This window comes from Dipodomys ordii, unplaced genomic scaffold, assembly GCF_000151885.1.
Source record: "Dipodomys ordii isolate 6190 unplaced genomic scaffold, Dord_2.0 Scaffold95, whole genome shotgun sequence".
Classification (NCBI taxonomy): domain Eukaryota; kingdom Metazoa; phylum Chordata; class Mammalia; order Rodentia; family Heteromyidae; genus Dipodomys; species Dipodomys ordii.
Window position 1 is genome coordinate 3,357,012 of NW_012267311.1, and position 22,076 is coordinate 3,379,087.

General features: G+C 48.7%; 2 protein-coding genes across 2 annotated transcripts in view; one reads left to right on the forward strand and one right to left on the reverse strand.

Annotated features, from left to right (window-relative positions):
• Positions 1 to 20,112, forward strand: part of Dnai1 (dynein, axonemal, intermediate chain 1) — a 41,613-nt gene extending 21,501 nt beyond the window's left edge. The window contains exons 13-20 of the mRNA XM_013026567.1: positions 5,836 to 6,083; positions 11,455 to 11,544; positions 11,706 to 11,793; positions 12,433 to 12,512; positions 13,629 to 13,777; positions 13,860 to 13,959; positions 16,882 to 17,067; positions 19,967 to 20,112. Coding sequence (XP_012882021.1) covers positions 5,836 to 6,083; positions 11,455 to 11,544; positions 11,706 to 11,793; positions 12,433 to 12,512; positions 13,629 to 13,777; positions 13,860 to 13,959; positions 16,882 to 17,067; positions 19,967 to 20,065 — 1,040 coding nt within the window. The 3' untranslated portion in view covers positions 20,066 to 20,112. The remainder of the gene's footprint in view (positions 1 to 5,835; positions 6,084 to 11,454; positions 11,545 to 11,705; positions 11,794 to 12,432; positions 12,513 to 13,628; positions 13,778 to 13,859; positions 13,960 to 16,881; positions 17,068 to 19,966) is intronic.
• Positions 20,113 to 20,120: 8 nt separating this feature from the next.
• On the reverse strand, positions 20,121 to 21,110 carry Enho (energy homeostasis associated). The gene has a single exon (XM_013026603.1). The coding sequence runs from the start codon at positions 20,950 to 20,952 to the stop codon at positions 20,722 to 20,724; it is 231 nt and encodes a 76-aa protein (XP_012882057.1). The 5' UTR covers positions 20,953 to 21,110; the 3' UTR covers positions 20,121 to 20,721.
• Positions 21,111 to 22,076: the final 966 nt, after the last annotated feature.

Below are 22,076 nucleotides of genomic sequence, written 5' to 3' on the forward strand. Positions count from 1 at the left end.
CGGAGTTCAAGCCTTAGGACTAACACACACACACACACACACACACACACACACACACACACACACACACACGCAGGGACAGTGATGTTCCCTAGGGCCAGGCTCCTTATGGAGAAAGAGGCTATAAGCAGGTAAAAGCAGGTAGAGGAATGTTGGAAGACAAAAGGCAACGAGTCCAAAAAGAGATGGCTGGGATGCAGTTATCTCAGCCTACTACACCAAAGGAGTCCTTTCCAGCTCATTAGCCAGTTCATAGCAGAGAAATGGGTATTCTCCATGGTCTGCCAGGCAGGCATGGTGGAACACATCATAGAAACTCTGTGAGTTCCTGAGGTTGTCATACAAGAGATGGGACAAGAACTTGTCAGCAGGTCAAATATGGGAAGAACAGGAAGAGCCAGTTGTGCCTCAGTCTAGCCCCTCTCTAGGGGCCACACGCTCAAAAGGAATCCATGCAGACCCTAACCCCCAGCACTAAATCTGTTCTGTCTCACCATAGGAGCTTGCCCGGGCCAGAGATGCACTCATAGGGATTTAAATCTTTCCTGATCATTTATTTGTCAGCTTCACTAATTAAGCAGTGTTAATTTCATTTACTGAAAATGGAAATTCATCCACCTCATTTCTCCCTGCTCATCCTCCACACACAAAATCCATCACTCCTCGGCTGCAGGCTGCGTAAAATTTACAGGACTAATTATGTTGTCAGGTCTCTTTGTAAATACAGTCCATAAAGGCCACGGTGCTTGCTGGGTTGTAGTGCAAGGACATTCCCGTTGTTAGTTTAATTACTGGCTAGTTATTTAGGTTCCCAAATGTTTGCCTCATTTTTCCCTAAATCAAATTAAATGTCCCCTTGATGTATTTTGTCTGCGAGGCCTTGTTCGTGCTTTCTATACTGCTTAAATAAGACTTCTAATCCAACAAGAGGGCCTGGAAAAGCCTGGGAGCCCGAGCCCGGCTTGGCTGCAGAGCCTCTGGGCCATGTTTGAGGTTTGGAACCCTCTAGTGACTCATGACCCTTTTCATGACCAGCCTTGGGCTCTGTCCTTTGCCTCTGGAGACTGTGAAAATCCCTACACAGAGGGTATCTCTGTTCTTGGAGTCCAAAGTGGCAGGCTAGGGTATGGGAAACAGGGAGCATTCATTATTATCATCAGAAATGTTGAATATTGTTACATTCATCCCCCTGATTTCTAGAATGGCTTCTGAATTATCCCCCCAAAAGCTGCCATCTCTGACTTCTGAAACTAGAGTTTGGGTCAGCCTTTCCTGAACGCCTCTAATATTCATTTCTTTGTTGTTGCTGTTGTTGTTGTTTTGTTTTTTATTGTGAAAATACCGTACAGAGGGGTTACAATTACATGGGCAAGATAATGAGTACAATTCTTATCAAGCATTGTTGCCTCCTTCTTGTTTCTGCTCGGACCAAATGACCACAACATAATGGCTTAAACAATGAAATTCTTATCTTACAGTTCTGGGGGTAAGAAGTTCAAAGTGGGCTTCACAGAGCTAAAATCAGGTCTGGAGTCTGCAGGGAGCACCTGTTTCCTTTTTTCCCCCCAGCTTCTCGAGACTGCCTGCATTCCACGGCTAGTGGCCCTCTTCCAGCCAGCAATGGCATCATTCTGACATCTGCTTTTGTCGTCACATCTCATCCTCTGACTCCTCTGCCTCCCTCGTTCCCTTATAAGAACCCTTGTGATTACATTAAATCCACCCAGATAATCCAGGATAATCTCCCCGTCTCAAGATCTTCAACTTAATCACATCTGCAAAGTCTCTTTTGCCGTGCGAAGTGACATATTTATAGGACTGGGGATTAGGATGTGGACATTTGGGGGGGAGGACATTATTCTGCCTACCGAACATTGCCTCCAAGTACCTCTTGTATGACTAAATAAGGGAGTCATCAAGCAGCTGCTGCCTTGGAGCCAGTCCAGGGCTGGCCTCGTTTAGGATGCCACTGTACAAGAGGACCTACTGGCTGGCATGGGATCCTTGTCTTTGCAGTTTGGCATCTACCTCTTACTGATCACTGACCTGGATTTAGCCCCATGCCCCAACATGCCCTCTACTTGCTTCACTCTCTCTTGAGTCCTGAATAGAAGCCGAGGGTTCTCCTGACAGCCAGAATGTTCTAGAGTGGGCCTCCATGATCTACAGCTGTTATCTACTGGGCAACAGGGTAAAATGAAGGCTGCTCTTTTACCAAAAAAAACGAGCAAGCCAGATATGTTCCCTCTGTTCTTCATGGAAGGCCAAGAAAAGACCTGCTTCCAGTTCCTCATAATCTGGTGATTACTGGACTCTATAGCTTTTCTTTGATTGCTTAGGAAGTTTGTGGTGTTCTAACTAAGCATCCCAGGGACCAAGAGCCAAGGCTCTGCAAGCCTTGAGTCTGGTGGGATTCTACATTGAGAGCTGAAACACGGTGGATGGCTTGGGTGAGGATGTTCCATGTCACTGCTGGTACTTCTGGTGACTGGTTGGTGATGTTGTACTGGGAATGTTGGATGGCTAAGCAATGATATCATTAGACTGCTGGTGCCCTGGTTGGTGATATCATATTAAGGATGTTGGAGGATTGGGCAGTGATGTCACTGAATGATGATATCACATGAAGACCATTAGTAGTTTGTATAATGATATCATTTAAGTGAGGGCTTTTAGAAGATAAGATAATGATATGTTGGGACAGTTAGGCTATGATGTCACACTGGAAAATAGAATAGTGAGGTCTCAGAGAGATGGCACTAGAGTCAGGGATGAGGAGTCCACAGTATAAGATATAGTCAAAAGGTTGGTGGAATGGCTCAAGTGGTAGAGCATCTGCCTAGCAAGTGGGAGGCTCTGAGTTCAAACTCACCCTCTCCCCCCACAAAAAGAGTCCAACTGAGAGGAAATACCAGTTAAATACTTTCCTAGTATGGTTTGGCAGGAAAATCCCTGAATTAGAATTCCTGAAACATGTAATCTAGCCAGGATTAGGGACTAGCTTCCTGCCAAGAACCACTAATGTGAGGTTGAGAGTAGAGCTTGGGTATGGCCCGGGAGTTTGTATGACTGGTGGCCCTGTGTCCCTCTCTCCTGAAATCCCTGCTTTATTCCTTTTTTTTTTTTTTTATTGGTTGGTTGTGGGGCTTGCACCCAGCGCCTGGGTCCTGTCCCTGAGCTCTTTTGCTCAAGGTTAGTGCTCTACCACTTGGAGCCACAGCTCTACTTCTGATTTTCTGGTAGTTAATTGAAGATTAGTCTCATAGCCTTTCTTGCCCAGTCTGGATCATCAGATCTCAGCCTCCTGAGTATCTAGGATTATAAGCAGGAGCCACCAGTGCCTGGCTATCCCTGCTTTATTCTGCACAGTTACTCCCTTTAATCTTGCTTGACTGCCCTCCCTGTCCCTTTTACATTCTATCTAGAACCTGGAGGGATTGGCTTGGCTTGGCCACTAACCACCACCCCATTAGATCTGGCCTCCTTCTCCTTTGTCCACCTCCAGCTAAAGTCCAGATTTCTTAAGCAGGATAATTTCAGCTATGAAAAAGGATATGGGTCATGGCAAATACTACGTGATATGTGTCATGTAGCTGAGCACACCATTACTTTCCTCTAGGCCTGTTTCCCCATTTATGAAATTAGGGTAATTCTAGCTTCTAGTCCCAGTGGTTCCATGAATGGGTCAAATATTCTCCAATGAGAGTTATTAAACCAGCTTATACCCTCCAACCTTCCTTCCCTGGCTCCATTGGTCATTGACACACATAAGCATGCATGTAGGGAGAAGTGGGTGCTAAGTGTTTCTCTAGAGAAATTAGGTCATCACTGCTGTCCCTCAAGGGTCCAGGCCCTGGTGCCTAGTAAAAACAGTTGTATGGGCTGTGCCCAATTTTGACTCCTAGTACAATAAAGATGGCATCTGAGTCCCTATATTGAGCCTTCACTCATTTACCCATTTCCTTGGCTGTCTACCTGCTCCTCCTCTGTTGGTTTTGACCAGCATCAAGGACAGAACAGAATCATGATCACCTCTGGCCTACTGGAGCATCTAGCAGTAGAGTGTCTTTGACATTGCAGGGGGCAGCTTAGATCAGATTCTCAGATTTTCTTGATAAACAAAAGGAGCTAAAGTGAGGGTCACATTGCCTATTTTAAGTGCTTTGTGTTCTGGGCAAAATAGATAATACTCTCAGCCAGCAGCAGATCTCTTCCTTAGAGAGTCTGATCCCCCTTGGGGCACATCCCAGCTCCATCCCCCTTTCTAGATCAAGGCTAGTCCTCAGCTGGCTTTTGAGATGGAGCCAGGCCCAGGGTGTTCCAGCTTTGGTTTCAGGGGATCTGGAGGGCCCCAAACTCCCCCTTTTTCCTTGGAGAGTCATTTTGTCTGGAGCAGAAGCATTTCCTTTCTGGACCACAGCATACCCTCTCCATAGCTCCAGCCTGACCCTGGAAACTTCCACCCTAGGTGCAGACCTTCCTTGCACGTGTGGCCTCCTTTGCAAGTAATCTGAGGAGGGCTTCCCCGGCAGTCTCAGAGCTGGTGAGGATTAGTTACAGTAAGGGAAAGCTGACTTCTTCAGAGATAGTTCTTCAGAGATAGTTGAGGCCATGAATTCAAACTTGGGTACCACCCAAAATAATACAGAATGACTCAACAAAATTAGCAAAGCTGGGGTTGTCTCCCTGTCTCTCCCACCCATGGTCTTCACCCCTCAAGACTGGCTACCTGGGGGGGGCAAGATTGGATGGGGGGGCAGGGGGAGAATGGGAAGGGGAAACAAAGGAGGAGGCTACAATGCTTGATAAGAAATGTACTCATTATCTTGCCCATGTAATTGTAACCCCTCTGTACAGTATTTTCACAATAAAAAAAAAAAGACTGGCTACCTGGTTATGAGGTGCCAGTCCCTGCAGTTGCCAGATAAAGAAAGGGGCCATGAACAGTACTAAGTGGAAAGGTCAAAAGGCTGCTTTGTCATGGGCTGCCCTAAATTAGTGATTAAAGTAGCTTCTGACTCCCCAGCTCTAGTTAGGGAAGAAGCTAGGAGGTCTCAGCCAGTGACAGACAACTGGTCTTGAGGCTAGGACTATATGCTGCTCCATGACTGCATATCAGAATCATTGTCTAGTGTGCAGAAAATGGAAGAAAGTAGGGAAAAGTAGGGAGGAGGACTTGTGCTGAGTTGATTTGTTGATCACCAAAATCTGAGGCAAGGCTGAGTGAGCCTGTGGAAGCCTGATTGGCTGGGGACTTGTGTCTCCCTGTGGAGAGTACCCAGAGCCAGAGCACAGGCTGTAACAGGGACTGTGAAGCCTGAGGGAATGAGATGATATTCATGGTGGCCAATTTGGGACTAACTATATAAAATAACATGTTAATTCAAAATTAGCTCTGGCTCTTAGATGAGAGATTAGGGGGATGTCGGCATTATTCGGGCATTTATGGGACAGAAACCTGCCCCCTGGCCTGGATATCTGTATCCCTTCTGAGGGTACTAAGAGAGAATTCCCAAGTCCACATACTTTTCCACTTAACAATTCTATGAGCCTGGTCTCTCTTTCCTGTGCCTCAGGGAGATTAAAGAGGATGACTGGCCCTTTATAGCCAGGTCACTTTTATTGGTTCTTGGATCCTTCCATGAGCCCTGAGGAGGGGCAGGCTAGATTTCATAGTTCCATATCCAAGTTAGAGAAGATGAATACCAGAGGAGTCCATGCACTCCAACAGCAGAGCAGGGCAAGGGTTTCCCATCTGGTGAGACAGTGGCTAGGGGACTTCCCTGGCAGAGCTGATGGATCCTCCAACCACAACTGCCCATCTTCCCTGGACAGATGACTTCATGAAGCAAAGCCGGGGCATGCTGCTCCTCTACAGCATGAAGAACCCCAGTTTTCCTGAATACATCTTCAGCAGTGAGAGCGGCATCATGTGTCTTGACATGCACGTGGACCATCCCTACCTGGTGGTAGTGGGCCACTATGATGGCAACGTGGCCATTTACAACCTCAAGAAACCCCACTCTCAGCCCTGCTTCCGAAGCACGGCAAAGTCGGGCAAGCACACGGACCCTGTGTGGCAGGTCAGCTTTGGACCAGGGACCTGGATGGGAGCAGCACCTGGGCCTAGGAACCACTGGAGGAGGGGCCATGGGAAGGAAAGAGATACAGGCAAGGCCGAGAAACTTGATGTGAGGACAGGGAGCTGGGGTCTGCCCCTGAACTCCCAGCAAGAGGCTTCCATTTGTCTGCCAAGGGTCTCCTAGATGGGGTAATCAGTAACTCAGAGGTCTCAGCTGAAAGCCTGCAGGGCCTCACAGACTGGTTGAGTATGTTAGGGAGTTCAGATCCTCATGGGGCTGTCAGCTGAAGCCTGGGCTAGATTTTGAAAAGCTCCTAGACAGATTTTCTGTTGTTTACCCTCTGAGTAAGGCTGCAGGGTCTGGTATGTAAAGTCTTTCCTGGAGCCTCTTGTAGCACCACTTTCTTCTCTAGACATACTGGAGGGATAGGTGGTGTCCCTGATGTATTATTGCCAGGACATTGAGGCTGAATTTCACCCTGACTCTGTCTCTCATCTTACTCCACTGGGAGTACAATTCATAGTCTCACTCTCAGAATTCTAGTTTTGGCCCGAGCTTTGCAAGCTCTTCTCATTGTGTCCCATAGGTTTCCTCCTCTGAAGTTTGCACCTAACCCCATAAACATATGTGGGAGAACCTAAGTTTGGATTTCTGCCTCAAGTTACCCAAAGTCTCTGGACTTATCAGGCAGCACTGGGCTCTGTTCTCTTATCTTTTGCTGCCCTGTGTTCCTGACAGCCTTCAGGCTCTGTACTCCGACTCTGCTGGCCCTGTGCTCCCAGAGATGTATGGATGCTGGCTCCAGGCTCTGGATCTGAGACAAGCCTGAGCAGAGGCAGGCACAGGAGACATGGAACTCTCCCAGCCTCATGCTTTATGTAGAGCCTTATGCTGAAAGGGAGGCAGCCCTACAGCCACACCCTTTCTCCTTAATTTCCACCAGGAGGAGAGGAGGTTGCATCTAAAAGTCTGCCTCCCATTCTGTTACCTCCAGTCACAGTCACGTGGCAATCTCCAGGCATGAGGAAGATGTCTACAGAGACTTTAAAGTCCAGGGAGAAGAGAAAGGGATCAATCAGATGGAAATAATGCTAATCCTTCCCCTACTTTCTAGCTCAGGTACCCAATGCTAAAACACTGATGACTCTCCAAACTCTCATCCAGGAGATGGGAGACACGTAGGCCATCCACCCTATTCCTACTCTACTGTGTTCTCTAGATCAAATAACAGATTGGTTGGCTGGAAAAAATGGACAGGAAAACATATTATCCTTTTCACTGTATAAGTTCCAGGAAGATCACAGCTCACCTGGGCAGGGGTTGCTTGTTCCCCCATTATCCTGCCAGGAAAAAAGGCTACCACCTTTGCAAAGCAGAAAAGTCAGGGTTCTTGACCAGAACCATAGCAGATGACCCATGGGGGACCTATGACTCATTCATCTACTCACTTCATATTCTTTTCCTTTCATTCCCTTCCTCCTCTCCTCATTCATCCATCAGCTATTCATTTATTCACTTGTCCATTCAGTAAGTCCTCCTCTGGCTGCTAAAGGATACTCCAGGGCGTAGTCTCTGGGGTTCTGGTGGGAAGATAACCACAGCCACAAGCTGACCAGTGCAGGGCAGAATGCTAAGTGCTAAAGTATAAGTACAAGAGTATGATGTCCACACACACACTGTCCTGAGTGGGGACTAGGGCCAGGGCAAGTCTTTCTAGAGAAAGCAACTGCTGAGCTGAATTGTGAGGATGAGTGTTAGTAAGCCAAAGGCGAACACAAAAGGGGGTCACGTGGACAGACACAGAGCTTCAAGCACAGTGACCTGCTGGAAACAACACATCACCATTCAGAGCACACATAAAGATGAGGAGAGGGCAGCAACACCTGAGGAAAGGGCTGGCACTGTTGAGTGTGCTTCGTCCAAGGGAAGAACCATGGGTAACGGAAGGCAGTGATTTCAAATGAAATATTAAATATAGAAGCACAATATATTTAACAAAAGATGAGTCTGGCATTGGTGGCTTATGCCCGTAATCCTAGCTACTCAGGAGGCCAATATCTGAGGATCACAGCTTGAAGCCAACCCCAGGGCAAGAAAGACTGTGAGACGCTTATTTCCAATTAACCACTAAAAACTGGAAGTGGAGCTGTGGCTCAAAGTGATAGAGCACTAGCTTTGCACACAAAAACACAGGGACAGCACCCAGGTCCAGAGTTCAAGCCCCATAACTACCACCAACAACAAAAAAGATGAGAGTGGCCCTGCTATGGAATCAGGATCCTGTTTGCGTAAGTGGTATCATTCTTCCCATCCCTTAAGGTATCTTCTCAAGGCTCCTAAGGATTCCTCTTGGGCATAGTCAGAAGATTGCTGCCCAGCTGAGTGCCAGTGGCTCAGGACTGTAATATTAGCTGCTCGGGAGGCTGAGATCTGAGGATCATGGTTCAAAGCCAGCCCAGGCAGGAAAGTCCATAAGACTCTTATCTCCAATTGACCACTGAAAACTGGAAGTGGCACTGTGGCTCAAGTGGTAGAGCACTTGCCTTGAGCTGAAGAGCTCAGGGACAGCACCCAGGCCCAGAGTTCAAACCCCACGACGGACCAAAAAAAAAAAATTGCTGCCCAGTCATTAGAGGGTAGAGGTATACAGTCATGCAAAGTCCTGGAAAGTGCTTCTGGTTACACCTTGAGAAAATCCAAAGAATAAGGAAGGACAACGCACTGGAGATGGGGATGTGGACTATGGATGCAGAGTTGTTGGGGCAGTCAAACTGATAGAAGGCAGGGATTGGTTGGATCTGGGGAAAGAGAAGAATCAATGATGCTGAGGTTTAGTGTGCCCACCAAGGCATCCGCAGATGTAGAAAGGCAGAAGGGAACAGGTTTGGCCAGAAGTGAATCTAAAAAGCCTGTGACACCCAGTGGGAGGCCTGGTCCAAGCAATTGGCTCTAAGAGCCTGGAGCTTGAAAGACAGACAGGCCGGTGAGTGAGATGCCAGAAACACCAGAGCCTAGGGCTTTTTTTTTTTTTTTCTTTGCTGGTCCTGGTGCTGTCTCTGAGCTTTTGTACTCAAAGCTAGCACTCTACCACCTGAGTCACAGCTCCACGTACAGATAAAAGAGTCCCATGGATTTTCCTGCCCAAGCTAGCTTTGAATCATGATCCTCAAATCTCAACCTCCTGAGTAGCTAGGATTATAGTCACAAGCCATGGGCACAGGCTTAGGTCTTTTTCTTTCTTTTTTTTTTAAGGGACTGTGTACAGAGTACTTTGAGGAGGTAGGAAAGGTGGTTTTGAACTTCAGTGCCAGGTGGGGGCAGAAAGTTTATTCCATTGGCAATGGGGAGCCAGAGAAGGTTTTAGAGCCAAGGACAGAAGTGTGTAAGAAGAGAAATGTCTCAGAAGAGTCGACTGCTTCCCTTGAGAGCCTTCCTGGGTGGCCTAGCCCTGCTTGGGCCTTACTATGAAGCCTTAACTAGCAACACTCTGGGCTGTGTATGAGTTATGCAGTTCTTCGGAAGGGAGAAGGAAGGATGAAAAACAGAGACTGGGGCCAGGCTGTTCTGCCCTAATCAGATAAGGCAGGAGAGGAAGAATCAATTAAGCAAGCTTCAGCTCCACATTCTATTATCTAGTCCTTGGGTTTCTACTCATTCCTTTCAGCCTAGTTACCACTCTGTCTCTTGCTTTATTCCTACCCTCTCACCTCTACTCCAGAAGCACGTGTGTGACACATGCACAGTCACTTGAAAATATACCCCTCCACCCCCCACTGGGCATCAGGCTGCTAAGTGGGGTGTGAAATACAATTTCCCTGAGTGCAGGGCATCTGCTCATTAAACACTTCCTTTTGCAGCTCCCTAGCGCCTCTTACAGCCTGGCTTTTGACACCCCTTGTCCCCTCCTCCCTTTAAAGGGACCACCATTGTACAGAAGAAGTAGTCTCAGTATCTGACTTGTGCCTTAAAGGCAGTGCAGCATTCTGACTCCCCCCCCCTCCTTCTGTTCCCCCTTCTACCATGAGAGCACAAAACAACCCATTATCCAAACAAGCCTAGGCAGGACTCAGCCCCCTTCCTCCAGCTCTGACCTTCCAGGCTTGGGTGGTAGTTGGAGAGAGGCAATGCTTTCTCCTCACCCCACAACAGCCATGGTGACAGCTGTGGTTATAGACGACAGCACTGGGTTCTTGGCCTCCCTCACTGGGCCTCTGTTTGTGACAGGGGGAGGGCACTGGACAGTGGTCCCAGCATGGGCGGTCTGGAAGGAGCCTCTGGATGGAAAGCTTTGGGCACCCAGCCCCACTCCATCTCTCTGGAACTTGGCGTGGCCAGGCCTCCACATCTGGCAACAGAAACTTGAGCCTCAAGCGTGTCATCTTCATAAGACAACAGCTCTGTCTCCAAAACACTTTCCCATATGTTTGCTTCCAGCCCTGAGAAGATGGGTGGGGCAGGATAATTAACCCTGATTTGCAGATGGAGAAATAAAACTTAAATCTGGGATTTGGGAGCAAAATTCTGGGAGCAGGAGCTAGTGTCCATGTTAAGGTTGGAAAAGAGGAGACACTTCCTAGAGAAAGGCCAGGCCTAGAAGAGGAGGGCAGGAGGTGGGGTGAGTTCCTCCCCTTCCTCGCCCACTCCCAAGCAAACAGGGAAAAGCCCTCTGCAGAAGCTTGGAGTTTGAAATCCTAGGGTGATGGTAATAATGAGGATATTAGCTATAGCATTAGTTATTGATTTATTTTTGAGACAGAATTTTGTTATGGAAGCCTGGGTGGCCTTGAATTTGGCATTCTCTCATGCCTCAGTTTCCCAAATGCTGGGATTAGAGATGTGGACCACCAGACTTTAGCCGCATTAGTTGGCATTTATTTAACACTTAATATGCAGTGCTCTAGCCTAAAGATTTTACATATAGTATCTCATATTTTTTTTTGCATTTTCCCACCCTTTCTCTCTATAGTGTCTCATTTATTTTCACAACAAGCCTATGCTATTATGACTTCCATTTTATAAGTGAAGGTACTGTTTGCAGGGCTGAGTCTATGAAAGTAACTTAGAACTCAGAAACCTAATTTTCCTGCAGCTAGGCATCTAGAACCCCACCCAAAATGGAATTAGGCACCTCCACTTCTGAACCAATACATTAGGGCAATGCTCTGACTGGCACAATTATCCTAGATTGGTCAGGAAGAGAGAGAGAGAGCTGGATGGGAGGAGGTGAGGGGGGCCAATTACAGGATTTCAGGAAATAGGCTCCCAGAACATGTTTCTGAGATTCATGTGGGTGCATGGGGAGCCTTGTTCAGAGCCCTTACACAAGCCCCAAGCAGAGTCCCAGAGCTTACTATGGGTTGGTATGTTACAGGTAAAATGGCAGAAGGATGACATGGACCACAACCTAAACTTCTTCTCTGTGTCGTCTGACGGTCGGATCGTGTCTTGGACACTAGTAAAGGTGCTTGCTTTTTAGAGAGTTGTGCAGATCGGTGGGGGGGGGGGGGGGGGGAAGGGGGGAGGTAGATGGGAGGAATGGATGAAGGATGAGGGAAAAGGAATCTTCCAGCCCTGCTGACCTAGCCCAACCCTCGTTCCTCTTTCTGCCTTCTCCCACTACAGAGTGAGCTGGTTCACACAGATGTCATCAAGCTGACGGTGGAAGGCAGCACGACAGAGATTCCTGAGGGACTGCAGTTACACACTGTGGGTAGGAACCCCATCCCTCTTACCTCCAGGCCTTAGCTGCACAGATCATCCTCAGAGTCAATAAGAGACCTCCCCTTCCCAGAACTCCCTCCCAGACATATGCTGGAGCCCAGACAGGAAGAGACAGGAAAAAGCCTGACTGTTAGTTGAGCCCTTGGCCATTTGCAAACCCTCTCCAGTTCCTCCCCCATTTGCAGACCCAGTTCTTGTTTATGCAGATCAGGTACTGTTATGCAGATCCATCCCTGTTTATGCAGATCTGGGCCCTGTTTACCCAGATCCAGTCCCTGTTTACTCAATTCCTACCTTGTTTATGCAGACCATATCCCTGTTTGCACAGACCACGTCCCCTGTTTGCAGACCCCATCCCTGTTTACCCTGACCCTGACCCTGTTTAACTCAATCCCTGCCTTGTTTACCCAGCCCCTCATTCCTGTCTGAAGAACCCCTGGCCGGTTGCAGAGTCCTGTCTGGGACAAGCATACCAGAGTGCCAATTTGCAATTTGCTTAGCCTTGTCCCAGCCCTCTCTGGGACCCTGTTCGTAGCTCGTTTTGTCACAGGCTGTTCCTGGCTCAGCTAGGATAGGGCAGACGGCTCCCTTGGAGAACTGGGCTGAGGCTACTCCCTCTTTTCCCAAGGCTGTGGCACTGCTTTCGACTTCCACCGAGAGATCGACTACATGTTCCTAGTAGGCACAGAGGAGGGGAAAATCTACAAGGTGAGGCAGTTCTGTCCCTGGCAGTTCTTTGCAGGGCTATATGGACGTGAGAACTTAGCCCAAGTTGTTGACAATACTCAACAAATTCTGTTCTGACACATCTCAGTGCTCATCAATTCTGGGAGAATTTCTTAAATCTGCTTGGGTGGCAGAAAGAGGGGCTACAGGAAAAGGCAATCTAGAGGGTGGCTTTCAGCCCAGTCCAGTCTCTTCTCCTCTGGGCTGTCCCTCCTTTCCTAGGGGTAGAAGCAGCTGGGAATGCGGATTGGGGGAATAGGAACATTCTAGGCAGACTCTGTGGTGGAAATCTGAACTCAGCTGGGCTTTGAAGGCCAGGTAACAAGCAGATTGATCTCTAATACCAGTGCATCCCCGCCGGCAGGACACAACCTCACCACCAGTGTCTGCAGTGTCTCAGAGTTAGTAGGTGAACATCCTCTGAACCTCCATCCATCCAGAAATAGCTCTGGCTGCAAGCTTTTCTTAGGCTCTGAGACTCAGAATGTTAATTACAGGCAGCCTCCCGGGAGCCCCTGAGGCCCAGCCAGAGCTGGTCTGAATGTAAAAAAGGTTCCCCCCCCTCTCTCTACCCCTTCCTGAGGCCTCCCCAGCGGGCTGGAGAGAATGTAGAGACTAGTCTGTCACTCTGTCTCCCATAGGGAGGGGGAGAGGCTCACTGGCTGGGCCAGAAACTGAATGGGAAATCTGGGCTTCAAGTTGCCTCTTGCCTGCACCAGGAAGGCAGGATGTCATCCATAAAGTGGTAGACCCAGCAGTCTTTCTATCCATAGGCCCTGGCCTGAAGAAATGATATGGCCTCACCTTTTCCAGGGCCTGCGACCAGCTCTGCCCTATTCTGATGGGCCTGGAATCCCAAGGCTCAGCCACTTTCCCTCTCTAGGAAAGCTCTGTGGTCAACCCTGACCACAACTCCTACATACCTCCCTCCTCTCTGGGGGAATAGAGTATGGGAAAAGCAGCCAGTAGCTTGGCACCAACTCAGTTGTGACAGTGAAGTGGGCTAGGGCAGAAAAGCAGGCTCAGGTTCAGATCCTTCAGGGCCTCCATGGAAGGGCGGCTGCTGACTCTCCTCTCCCACCTCCATCTTTGTACCAGTGCTCTAAAGCCTACTCCAGCCAATTCCTAGACACCTATGATGCCCACAACATGGCAGTGGATGCTGTGACCTGGAACCCATACCACAGCAAGGTCTTCATGTCCTGCAGTTCTGACTGGACAGTGAAGATCTGGGACCACACCATCAAGTGAGGAGCCTGCCCCCTCACCTGTGCTCTGGCACTGTGAGCCAGCCCTTGTGTCACAGGCTTCCCTCCTCCTCTACTGCAGGACCCCCATGTTCATCTATGACCTGAACTCAGCCGTGGGTGATGTGGCCTGGGCACCATACTCTTCCACTGTGTTTGCTGCAGTCACCACAGATGGGAAGGTGAGTGGCCCCTTCTTCCTCCCGCTAAGCTCCTACTAGAGAACTGGTAAGGGATCTCAGGTCAGTAAGGAACATGGGACCTAAGGACTTGTATTCTCAGAAGATGAGTCATTCATTGCAAGAGGCCTCAAGGAGGGAAAGGAGTGTTCGATTCAGTGGAGAAAGAACTCTGGGCGACGAGATGCCATCAAGTAGTTATCTTCTCTGAGGTCCCTGGAAAGAGAGGTAGATGGTAGCAGGGGCCAACTTGAGCTAAAGACAAGCTTATGAACCAGAATTGATCTGTTGCTGCAATAGTGTCTATCAGGTAGTGAGTTCTTCATCTCTGGAAGCACGTAAGCTGATTTTGAGAAAGGGTTTCTCACTGGCAAAATGGTAGAAGTAGTACAAGCTTAGAAATGAGAACATTCTTACAAACCTGTTCTCTTTATGGACTTTGATATAAATGGAAAAGCTTCTGCTGCCCCAAGGAAAAAATATAGTGATTAAGGCATCACCCTAAAGTCAGTCAGTCATCCATTCCCTAAATAGAAGCTTACTAAGGGCCAACTGTGATGCCCACTCAAAGCTAGGCCCTGGTGATTCAAGCTCTGTTCTTATGGGGCTTCTCTTATAGTGCGAAGGGCAAGACAAAAAGAAACATTAAAATTCCCATAGTGTTAAGAGGAGAGGATTTAAAAAGGGCAATGTGTGAATACAAATATTTATAGCAGCATTATTCGTAATAGCCAGAGAATGAAACAACTGTGTCCACCAACTGATGAATGGATAAGCATACTGAATTTACAAAGGTATTACTATTCAGTAAGGACAAGGGATGACATACCAATACATCCTACAACAATGGATGGTTCTTGAAAACTTTATGGTAAGTAAAATAAGCCCAACACAAAAGGACATACATTGTATGACTCGATCACACTTACATGATATATTCAAAATAGATTTGCCTCGAATCCTAGTATATGGTATGTTCAAGAGAGACAAATCCATAGAGATGGAAAGTAGATTTGTGTTGCACAGGCCTAAGTGGGTTGGGAGAAAATGGAGAGTGACTGCTAGTGGGTACAAAGTTTGTTTTGGAGTAATGAAAACATTCTAAAATTGGTGGTATTGATGGAATGAATATATGGAAAAACCCCAAAACTGTATACTTTAAATGGATGGCATTTATGTATAGTATGTGAATTACAACTTGATAAGAGTGTCATATTAAAACGAGGAGCTAGGCACTGATGCCTCAGGTCTGTAAGCCTACTTAGGAAGCAAAGATCTGAAGATTGTGGTTCAAAGCCAGCCCAAGCAGGAAAGTCTGTGAGACTTTTTATCTCCAATTAAACACCAATAAAACTGAAAGTGTAGCTGTGGTTCAAGTTGTAGAACACTAGCCTTGAGCACAAAAGGTCAGGGACAATGCCTAGGCCCTGAGCTCAAACCCTAGGTCTGACATCAAAAGAGATGGGAGGGACATAGTGGCTTACTCTTACAATCTCAGCAGTTGGGAGGCTAAGGCAGGAAGATTGAGAGTTGGAGGCTAAACTGAGCTACACAGTCCCAGTTTCAAGACAGAGAGACAGACAGAAAAGAAGTGGGTATTTCTTTTTCTTTTAGCATGGTCAGGAAAGGCTTGTTTGAAGAGGAGACATTCAGGCTGAGAGCTGAGTAACAAGGGGCTAGTCTTGGGAAGACCGAGTAGGGGACCGTCCACACTGAAGAAGAGTTGGTGCTAGCCTGAAGGGCTTCAGGAGCAGGAAGGAAATGTGGCTGCAGTGCTGTGAGCAAAGGGAGTAAGCATGAAAGTGAGGAGGAAACTCTGGGAGGATTTTTACTTTTTTTTTTTAAAGGAAGTCTGGCTATTGCCTGGGAATGGGTTGTAGGGGAAACAGAGAGACCAGGTAGGAGGCTGTCGTAGTTGTCAGGGCAAGAGTTGATAGAGGTTTAGACTTTTGAGTGTGGCAAAGATGACATCAAACATTTATTGAGTACTTACATGGCCACAGCAGTCTGAGCACTTTACTTCTATTAACCAGGACAAACATGGCTCTGCCAATTACTAATAAGTTAGCCTCAAAGACCTTCTAACTCATTTATAATATAGGGATAATAACAGAACCACCTACAGAGTGTAACTAGATGATGTAACTTTGCATTTGTATGTCCAGAATATACTACATGGCAATTTAGTCTAATCTACATTAGACTAGAAAAGTAGTAGCTGTTATTGTTGTTCATTCTGTATGCACTTAAAATTTCCCCTAATACTGGGTGCTGGTTGCCTATGCTTATAATTCTAGCTATGCAGGAGGCTGAGATCTGACGATTGTGGTTCAGGAAAGTCTGTGAGACTTTTTTTTTTTCTTCTCGGTCCTGGGGCTTGAACTCTGGGCCTGAACACTGTCCCTCAACTCTTCAGCTCAAGGTGAGCCCTCTACCACTTAAGCCAGAGCGCCATTTCTGCTTTTCTGGTGGTTCATTGGAGAGTCTTGAGGACTTTTCTGCCCTGGTGGGCTTTGAATCATGATTGTCAGATCTCAGCCTCCTGTGTAGCTAGGATTATAGGTGTGAGCCACCGGCGCTTGGCTGTGAGACTCTGATCTCCAATTAATCACCTCAAAAACCTAAAGTAGAGCTGTAGCTCAAATGGTAGAGTGCTAGGGGGGAAAATGCTAGGGGAGAGAGCCCAGACTCTTGAGGTCAAGCCCTAGGATTTGGACACATATTTAAAAAAAAATCTACTACACTTTTATTCTCACTCCTCAACCACAAGCAAAACATGAGCAGAGACACAAAATTTCTTCTCCCACTGCCTCCAGCTCTGGTTGCTAACCATTAGCCTGCTTTAGTATCCCCAGAGTTCAGGGAATTAGTTCTTCTGAGGTAGGCGACCTCAGAAGAGGTGTGATGACACCAACCTCTCCATAGGCTCATGTGTTTGACTTGGCCATCAACAAGTATGAAGCCATCTGCAACCAGCCCGTGGTGGCCAAAAAGAAGAATAAGATCACCCATGTGAAGTTCAACCCCATCTACCCTATCATCATTGTGGGTGATGACCGTGGGCATATCACCTGCCTCAAACTCTCACCTAACTTGCGCAAGATGCCAAAGGTATGGACTCTGCCACTAGAGAGAAGGGAGCTGGTGGGGATGAGAAAAGGGGGAGGAGCCCCAGGTTTCTGGCTTAGAGTATCCAAGATAAGGATGATATCACTGGCAGAATAAAGAGGCTAAGTGGAGAAGCAGGTTTGTGAGGAAACAGATCAGTTGGCATGCTGCATCTCCCTTAATTGTGGGGCCAGTGTGGAGGTACCCAGTCAGAAAGTAGGCCTAATCCTGGGGGTGTGTGTGTGAGGGCATCATTATCTTTGGGAGTGGAAGATGCTATGGGCATTACAGGTCACCCAGGTAGGAGAATGGAGGCTTAGCTAAGACTTCATTGCTGGGCTTACATGGTTTCAGCTTCAGTGGTCCCTGGGCTGGGAGCTTCAGGTCTATACAGGGAAGGAAAGAAATGAGCTGTGAAAAGAGAACTAGGTCAGCAGCTATGCAGTCCTTCTTTTGAACTCTAGTTTTTGTGGTCTCTGGCAGTTATGAGACCCTGCCCAGAGCCCAAGTGTTTCAAATAGACCACAGACATATCCATGATCTCAAAGTCTAGCCTTGAGTCCAAATTCAGACTTAAGAATCCAGACTTTAGGGCTGGGAATGTGTCTTAGTGGTAGAGTGTTTGCCTAGCAAGCATGAAGCCCTTGGTTCGATTCCTTAGTACCACATAAACAGAAAAGGCCAGAAGTGGCGCTGTGGCTCAAGTGGTAGAGTGCTAGCCTTGAGCTAAAGAAACTCAGGGACAGTGCCCAGGCTCTGAGTTCAAGCCCCAGGACTGGAAAAAAAAAATAGAATCCAGACTTCACACCATAAGACCCAGCATCCAACTTAAAAAATTTACAGCCTAGAAGCAAGAGGTGAGTTCTGCCCATTTGTATAGGAAATGGCGCTTTGCTTTCTGCCAGGTTCCTGGCCAGGGTCAGGGTCGGGCCAAGCTGCCCTGATGACTACCTCCTGTTTGCAATTTGAGGCACTTACTGCAATTTGAGGCAGGAGCAGAGGCCTGTCTCTTTCAGCTACTGACTTCTCCCCACTGTGCCTCCACCCAGACAGCGACCATGCCCCATTGCTCCAGTGCTGGCTTGGTCTATTCCCCACCAGGACCAAGAGTATGGCCGGGCTGTAATTGTAGCCAGCTGGAGGAGGGGGTAGACTTGGCTATAAATACTCAAAAGGCTGTTAAGCGCCTGCAGCTGTGGCCCAGAGGCTGTGGTGGGCTTTAGGGGGTGGGGGAGCAGGGCGTGGTCTGAATCTCCTTGCAGAGCCCAGCTAGTTGGCCTCAGGAGGGGGGAAGGCGGCAGCAGTTTGTGGAACAGATAAAATCTGTTCTTAATTTAATGAAAGAGGAGCTGGCTTAAGCTGGCAGAGCTGGACGACCCTCTGGGAGGATGGTCACTTGTGGGGACAGAAACAGCCATGACACCAAGACGGTGGTAGAAATGGATGGGAGCCCTACACACCCTGATCTGGGGAGGCAGGAATCTCCCACAATTCTAACGCCAAGGACCATTCATAGCTGGGACTTGAGTATCTCTGAGGACCTGAGTAAGGGACAGTCGGGGGGCTTGTACTTGAGTAGATTAGTAGTTCCTGTGAAATTTCTTTCTCTGTCAGTAACCACATGATTTGTATGAAAGGAAGTCCTGTGGACATCCCTACAGACCTTCCTCTGTAAGCTGCAGACTCCCTGCTTTTCCCATAAGGACTGACTTCCCTGCCTGGGGAGCTTCAGAAGTTAAAGGACTGTCTTAACCTAACCATTATGTACATGGGAAATTGAAGCTTGGAAAGACCAAGGAATTTACCTAAAGTCATATGGGGAATTAATGACAGCTAGAACTAAAAACCAGGTCCCTTAAATCCCAGGGGATAGGGTTAAGGCTAAGAAGAGAAACTGAATAGTCAGGAGGGAATATGGGAAGTGAAAAAAAGATCTTGTCCTCTGTACTGGGCTTCAATGGCCTGCAAGGGCCGATCTGGGAGTGGTGCTGGGGGTCAAGGCAAGAGGAAATCTGAGCTCTGCATGGTGTTAGCAACCAGGATGGGGCCAGAAAGGGGCCTACTGCCCCTGCAGGCTCCCCCTACCTTGCAGCCATGACCGGACCGGGGCATGACTGGAGCAGGTGCCAGTGAGCATTGGGCACAGTTGGTAAGGGTGTAGGAGTCCAGGACCAGAGGGAAGGCACGAAATGGCTGCTGCCCAGCCTGTTCCAGCATAGCCAACATCCCAACGGGACAGTAGAGAGTGACACAAACCCAACTCCTTTTTTTTCAGGGCCCAACTTACCAGTGGAAGCATTAGAGTACTTTGCAGGTGGGGGGCAGGGTAAAGGCCACATCTTCTCTTCTGAGGGATAGTCCCAGCCATCGATACCTAGAATCACATAGGTATCCCATCCACCTTCATGCATAGGAGACACTTTTCCCACCATAGCCAGTCTGGTTTCAACCCCCAACCTGACCTGAACATATTAGGTAAGAGAGCACTAGGTGAGGGCACCTATGATCTCTCTCCCTCCTCCTATTAGCTTCTGTTGGTAGAAGGAAGTCCCAACAGCCAGATCCTGTCCCTCCCCAGAGCCTCTGCTCTTCCTGCCTAAAAACTTAGTCCTTGGAAGAGCCACTCCTGGAAGCATCAAGACCCCATATTTAGCTGAGGTTCACAGCAAAAGCTGATGCTTTCTTGTAGTCCCCTATCCAGACCCTTGAGTCACCTAACCTGAGAAAGTGAAGGATTGGTGAAGGACCATATGGGAGAGGGAGGTGGCAAGGATCCAGTATTTATTGAGCAGGGCAGGGGCAGGGCACAACTGGGGCAGGCTAGGCAAAGAGTCAGTGTGGGTACCCAGAGAAGCAGGCTATCCCTTACATTTTTCTCCAACCCGTATTTCCCCTCTCCCAGGAAAAGAAGGGGCAGGAAGTTCAGAAGGGCCCAGCTGTGGAGATCGCAAAACTGGACAAACTACTGAACCTGGTGAGGGAAGTGAAAACCAAGATCTGATGGTCTGGTCTCAGTCTCTGCCCATTTATTGAACTAATATATTCCAGGTCCTGGGCTGGGTACCAGATGCCTGCTTCCAACTTGTGATCCTACCCCTGCATCTGCCCTTCTCCTGAAGGTTCTGACACCTTTCTCCCAAACCTGACCCTCAACCACCATTACTCCCTTTTGACTTGCACAAATAAACCGGTGTTTAAAAGCTCACCTCCTATCTTTAATTTTGCTACTGTGGGGCCCTCAGGAAGGAGAAAAATCTCAGGATAGAGCCGTAGTTCCATTTATTATCCAGCAAACAGTGGGAGGACCAGAGGAGGGGCCCAGCCTGGACACCCTCCCATTATTGCCATGGGTTCCAGTTTGCTTCCCCAACCTAGAGGGCCCAGAGGCACTGAGCTTAGGGAAAGGGTAAACCCAGCCCTTGGACCTTGGGATGGAGCAGAGTCCAGATGGCCCTGGCCCTAGCACCAACGCCTGAACCCCTACTCTGGGCCTATCTATCTAGGACCACCTATCTCCTGAAGCCAGGCTGGGTCCAGCTCCAAGCAGGTTGGACTCAAGAGTTCTGGACCCCAGGCTGGCTGAACTCTGGAGTCCTAATTCCAGGCTCTGAATGGGGTAGATTCACGTCCCAGGCTCCAGGGTAGACCAAGGGACCTTCAGGGTTGCAGCAAGTAGCTGCCTTCATGGCTAGGTTTCTGGGGTGGTGGTGCCTTCTCAGGACAGGGGCCAGGGCTGGAGTTAGGACTAGAATCAGAGAGAGAATCGGCGTCGGCAGAGCGAGAATGGCAGGCCCAGCAGAGAATGACCCAAAGCAGCAGCAGCAAGAAGCCTACGAGGCCGTTGCAGACGATGGCAATAAGAGCCCCCTGGGAGATGGCTGCCCCCATGACGGGCAGCACCCTCAGACCAGTGCAGATAGCAGAGTTGCTTCAATGACAAGGCCCATGCCGAGACGAAACTCCAGGAGGGCCAGCTTTCCAAGGAGGCTGTTCTGTCCGTGCAGGCAACGATTCCTAGGCAGTGGAGATGCCCAACTGCAGTCCTGAGCCTGGGGGATACAGAGCAAAGGAGAGGATGGTGAGGGAGGAATGGGGGAGACTAAGTGGGAGAGCTCCCCTCTCACATTGTTCGCTTTCCTGGCAAAGGACCTTGGGTTCCAGCATACTTAAATATCCCACAAAGCCAACACCCTCATCCTAAGGCCTAGCTTTGGGCACCTGAATGTGGGTGTAGCCAGGATAGGGATGGTGGAGTGGGCAGCCAGCCTCTGCTTTGCTTTTGCAGTGGTGGGACTGAACCTAGGGCCTTGAGCATTCTAGGCAAACACTCTACCACTGTACTACACCCCCAATCCAGGCAGATTCCTCTATCTCATTCTCCTGGTGGGCACAGCCTGGCCCTGCCTCCTCAGCTTCCATCCACAAAGGCACCCTGTTGGTGAGTGGACTGAGGAAGTCCAAGACCCAGCCAGGAAGGGAATTGTGACCAGCTTTGGTATGGCCAGGTTACCTCCTCTCTCTCAGCTGCCAGCCAAGCCCCAGAGACCTGCAGAGGCGCCAGCTTGCACAGAGGGAACTTTGTGGAGGCCCTGGCAGGCATGTGTGGGTTTGGTGTGTCCAGGGCTATGTCCCTAGGTGCGCCTCTCCCTGGGACTGTTCCTCTGGGTCAGCTATGTGTGTATGTCTCCTGTGTCTCTCTGTTCTCGTGCTGGATGTGTGCCTCTGCTTCTGCATTGCCACCTCTATGATTGTGTGTGGCTGCCTGTCGCTCTGGGTAGCTCTAATTTATATTTGTGTGCGTCCCCATCTCTGAGTGTCTTCGTTTCTCTTCCAGTCTGCCCATGTTATCTTTCATCAGTTCTCTTCCTGGCTGTGCGTCCCTCTGTCCTCGTGGACGTGTCTCTCTTTTCCGTGGGGTCCGTCTCCGTGGTTGTGTGTCTCCCGTGTGTCCCTGCCTTTGTGTCTGTCTGCTCTCCCCCTCTGGGCTGTGTGTCTAGTCTCAATGTGGGTCT

Bases quoted from the DNA above. Each gene is read 5' to 3' on its own strand.
- Enho (XM_013026603.1), bottom strand. From the start codon at position 20,952: ATGGGGGCAGCCATCTCCCAGGGGGCTCTTATTGCCATCGTCTGCAAC.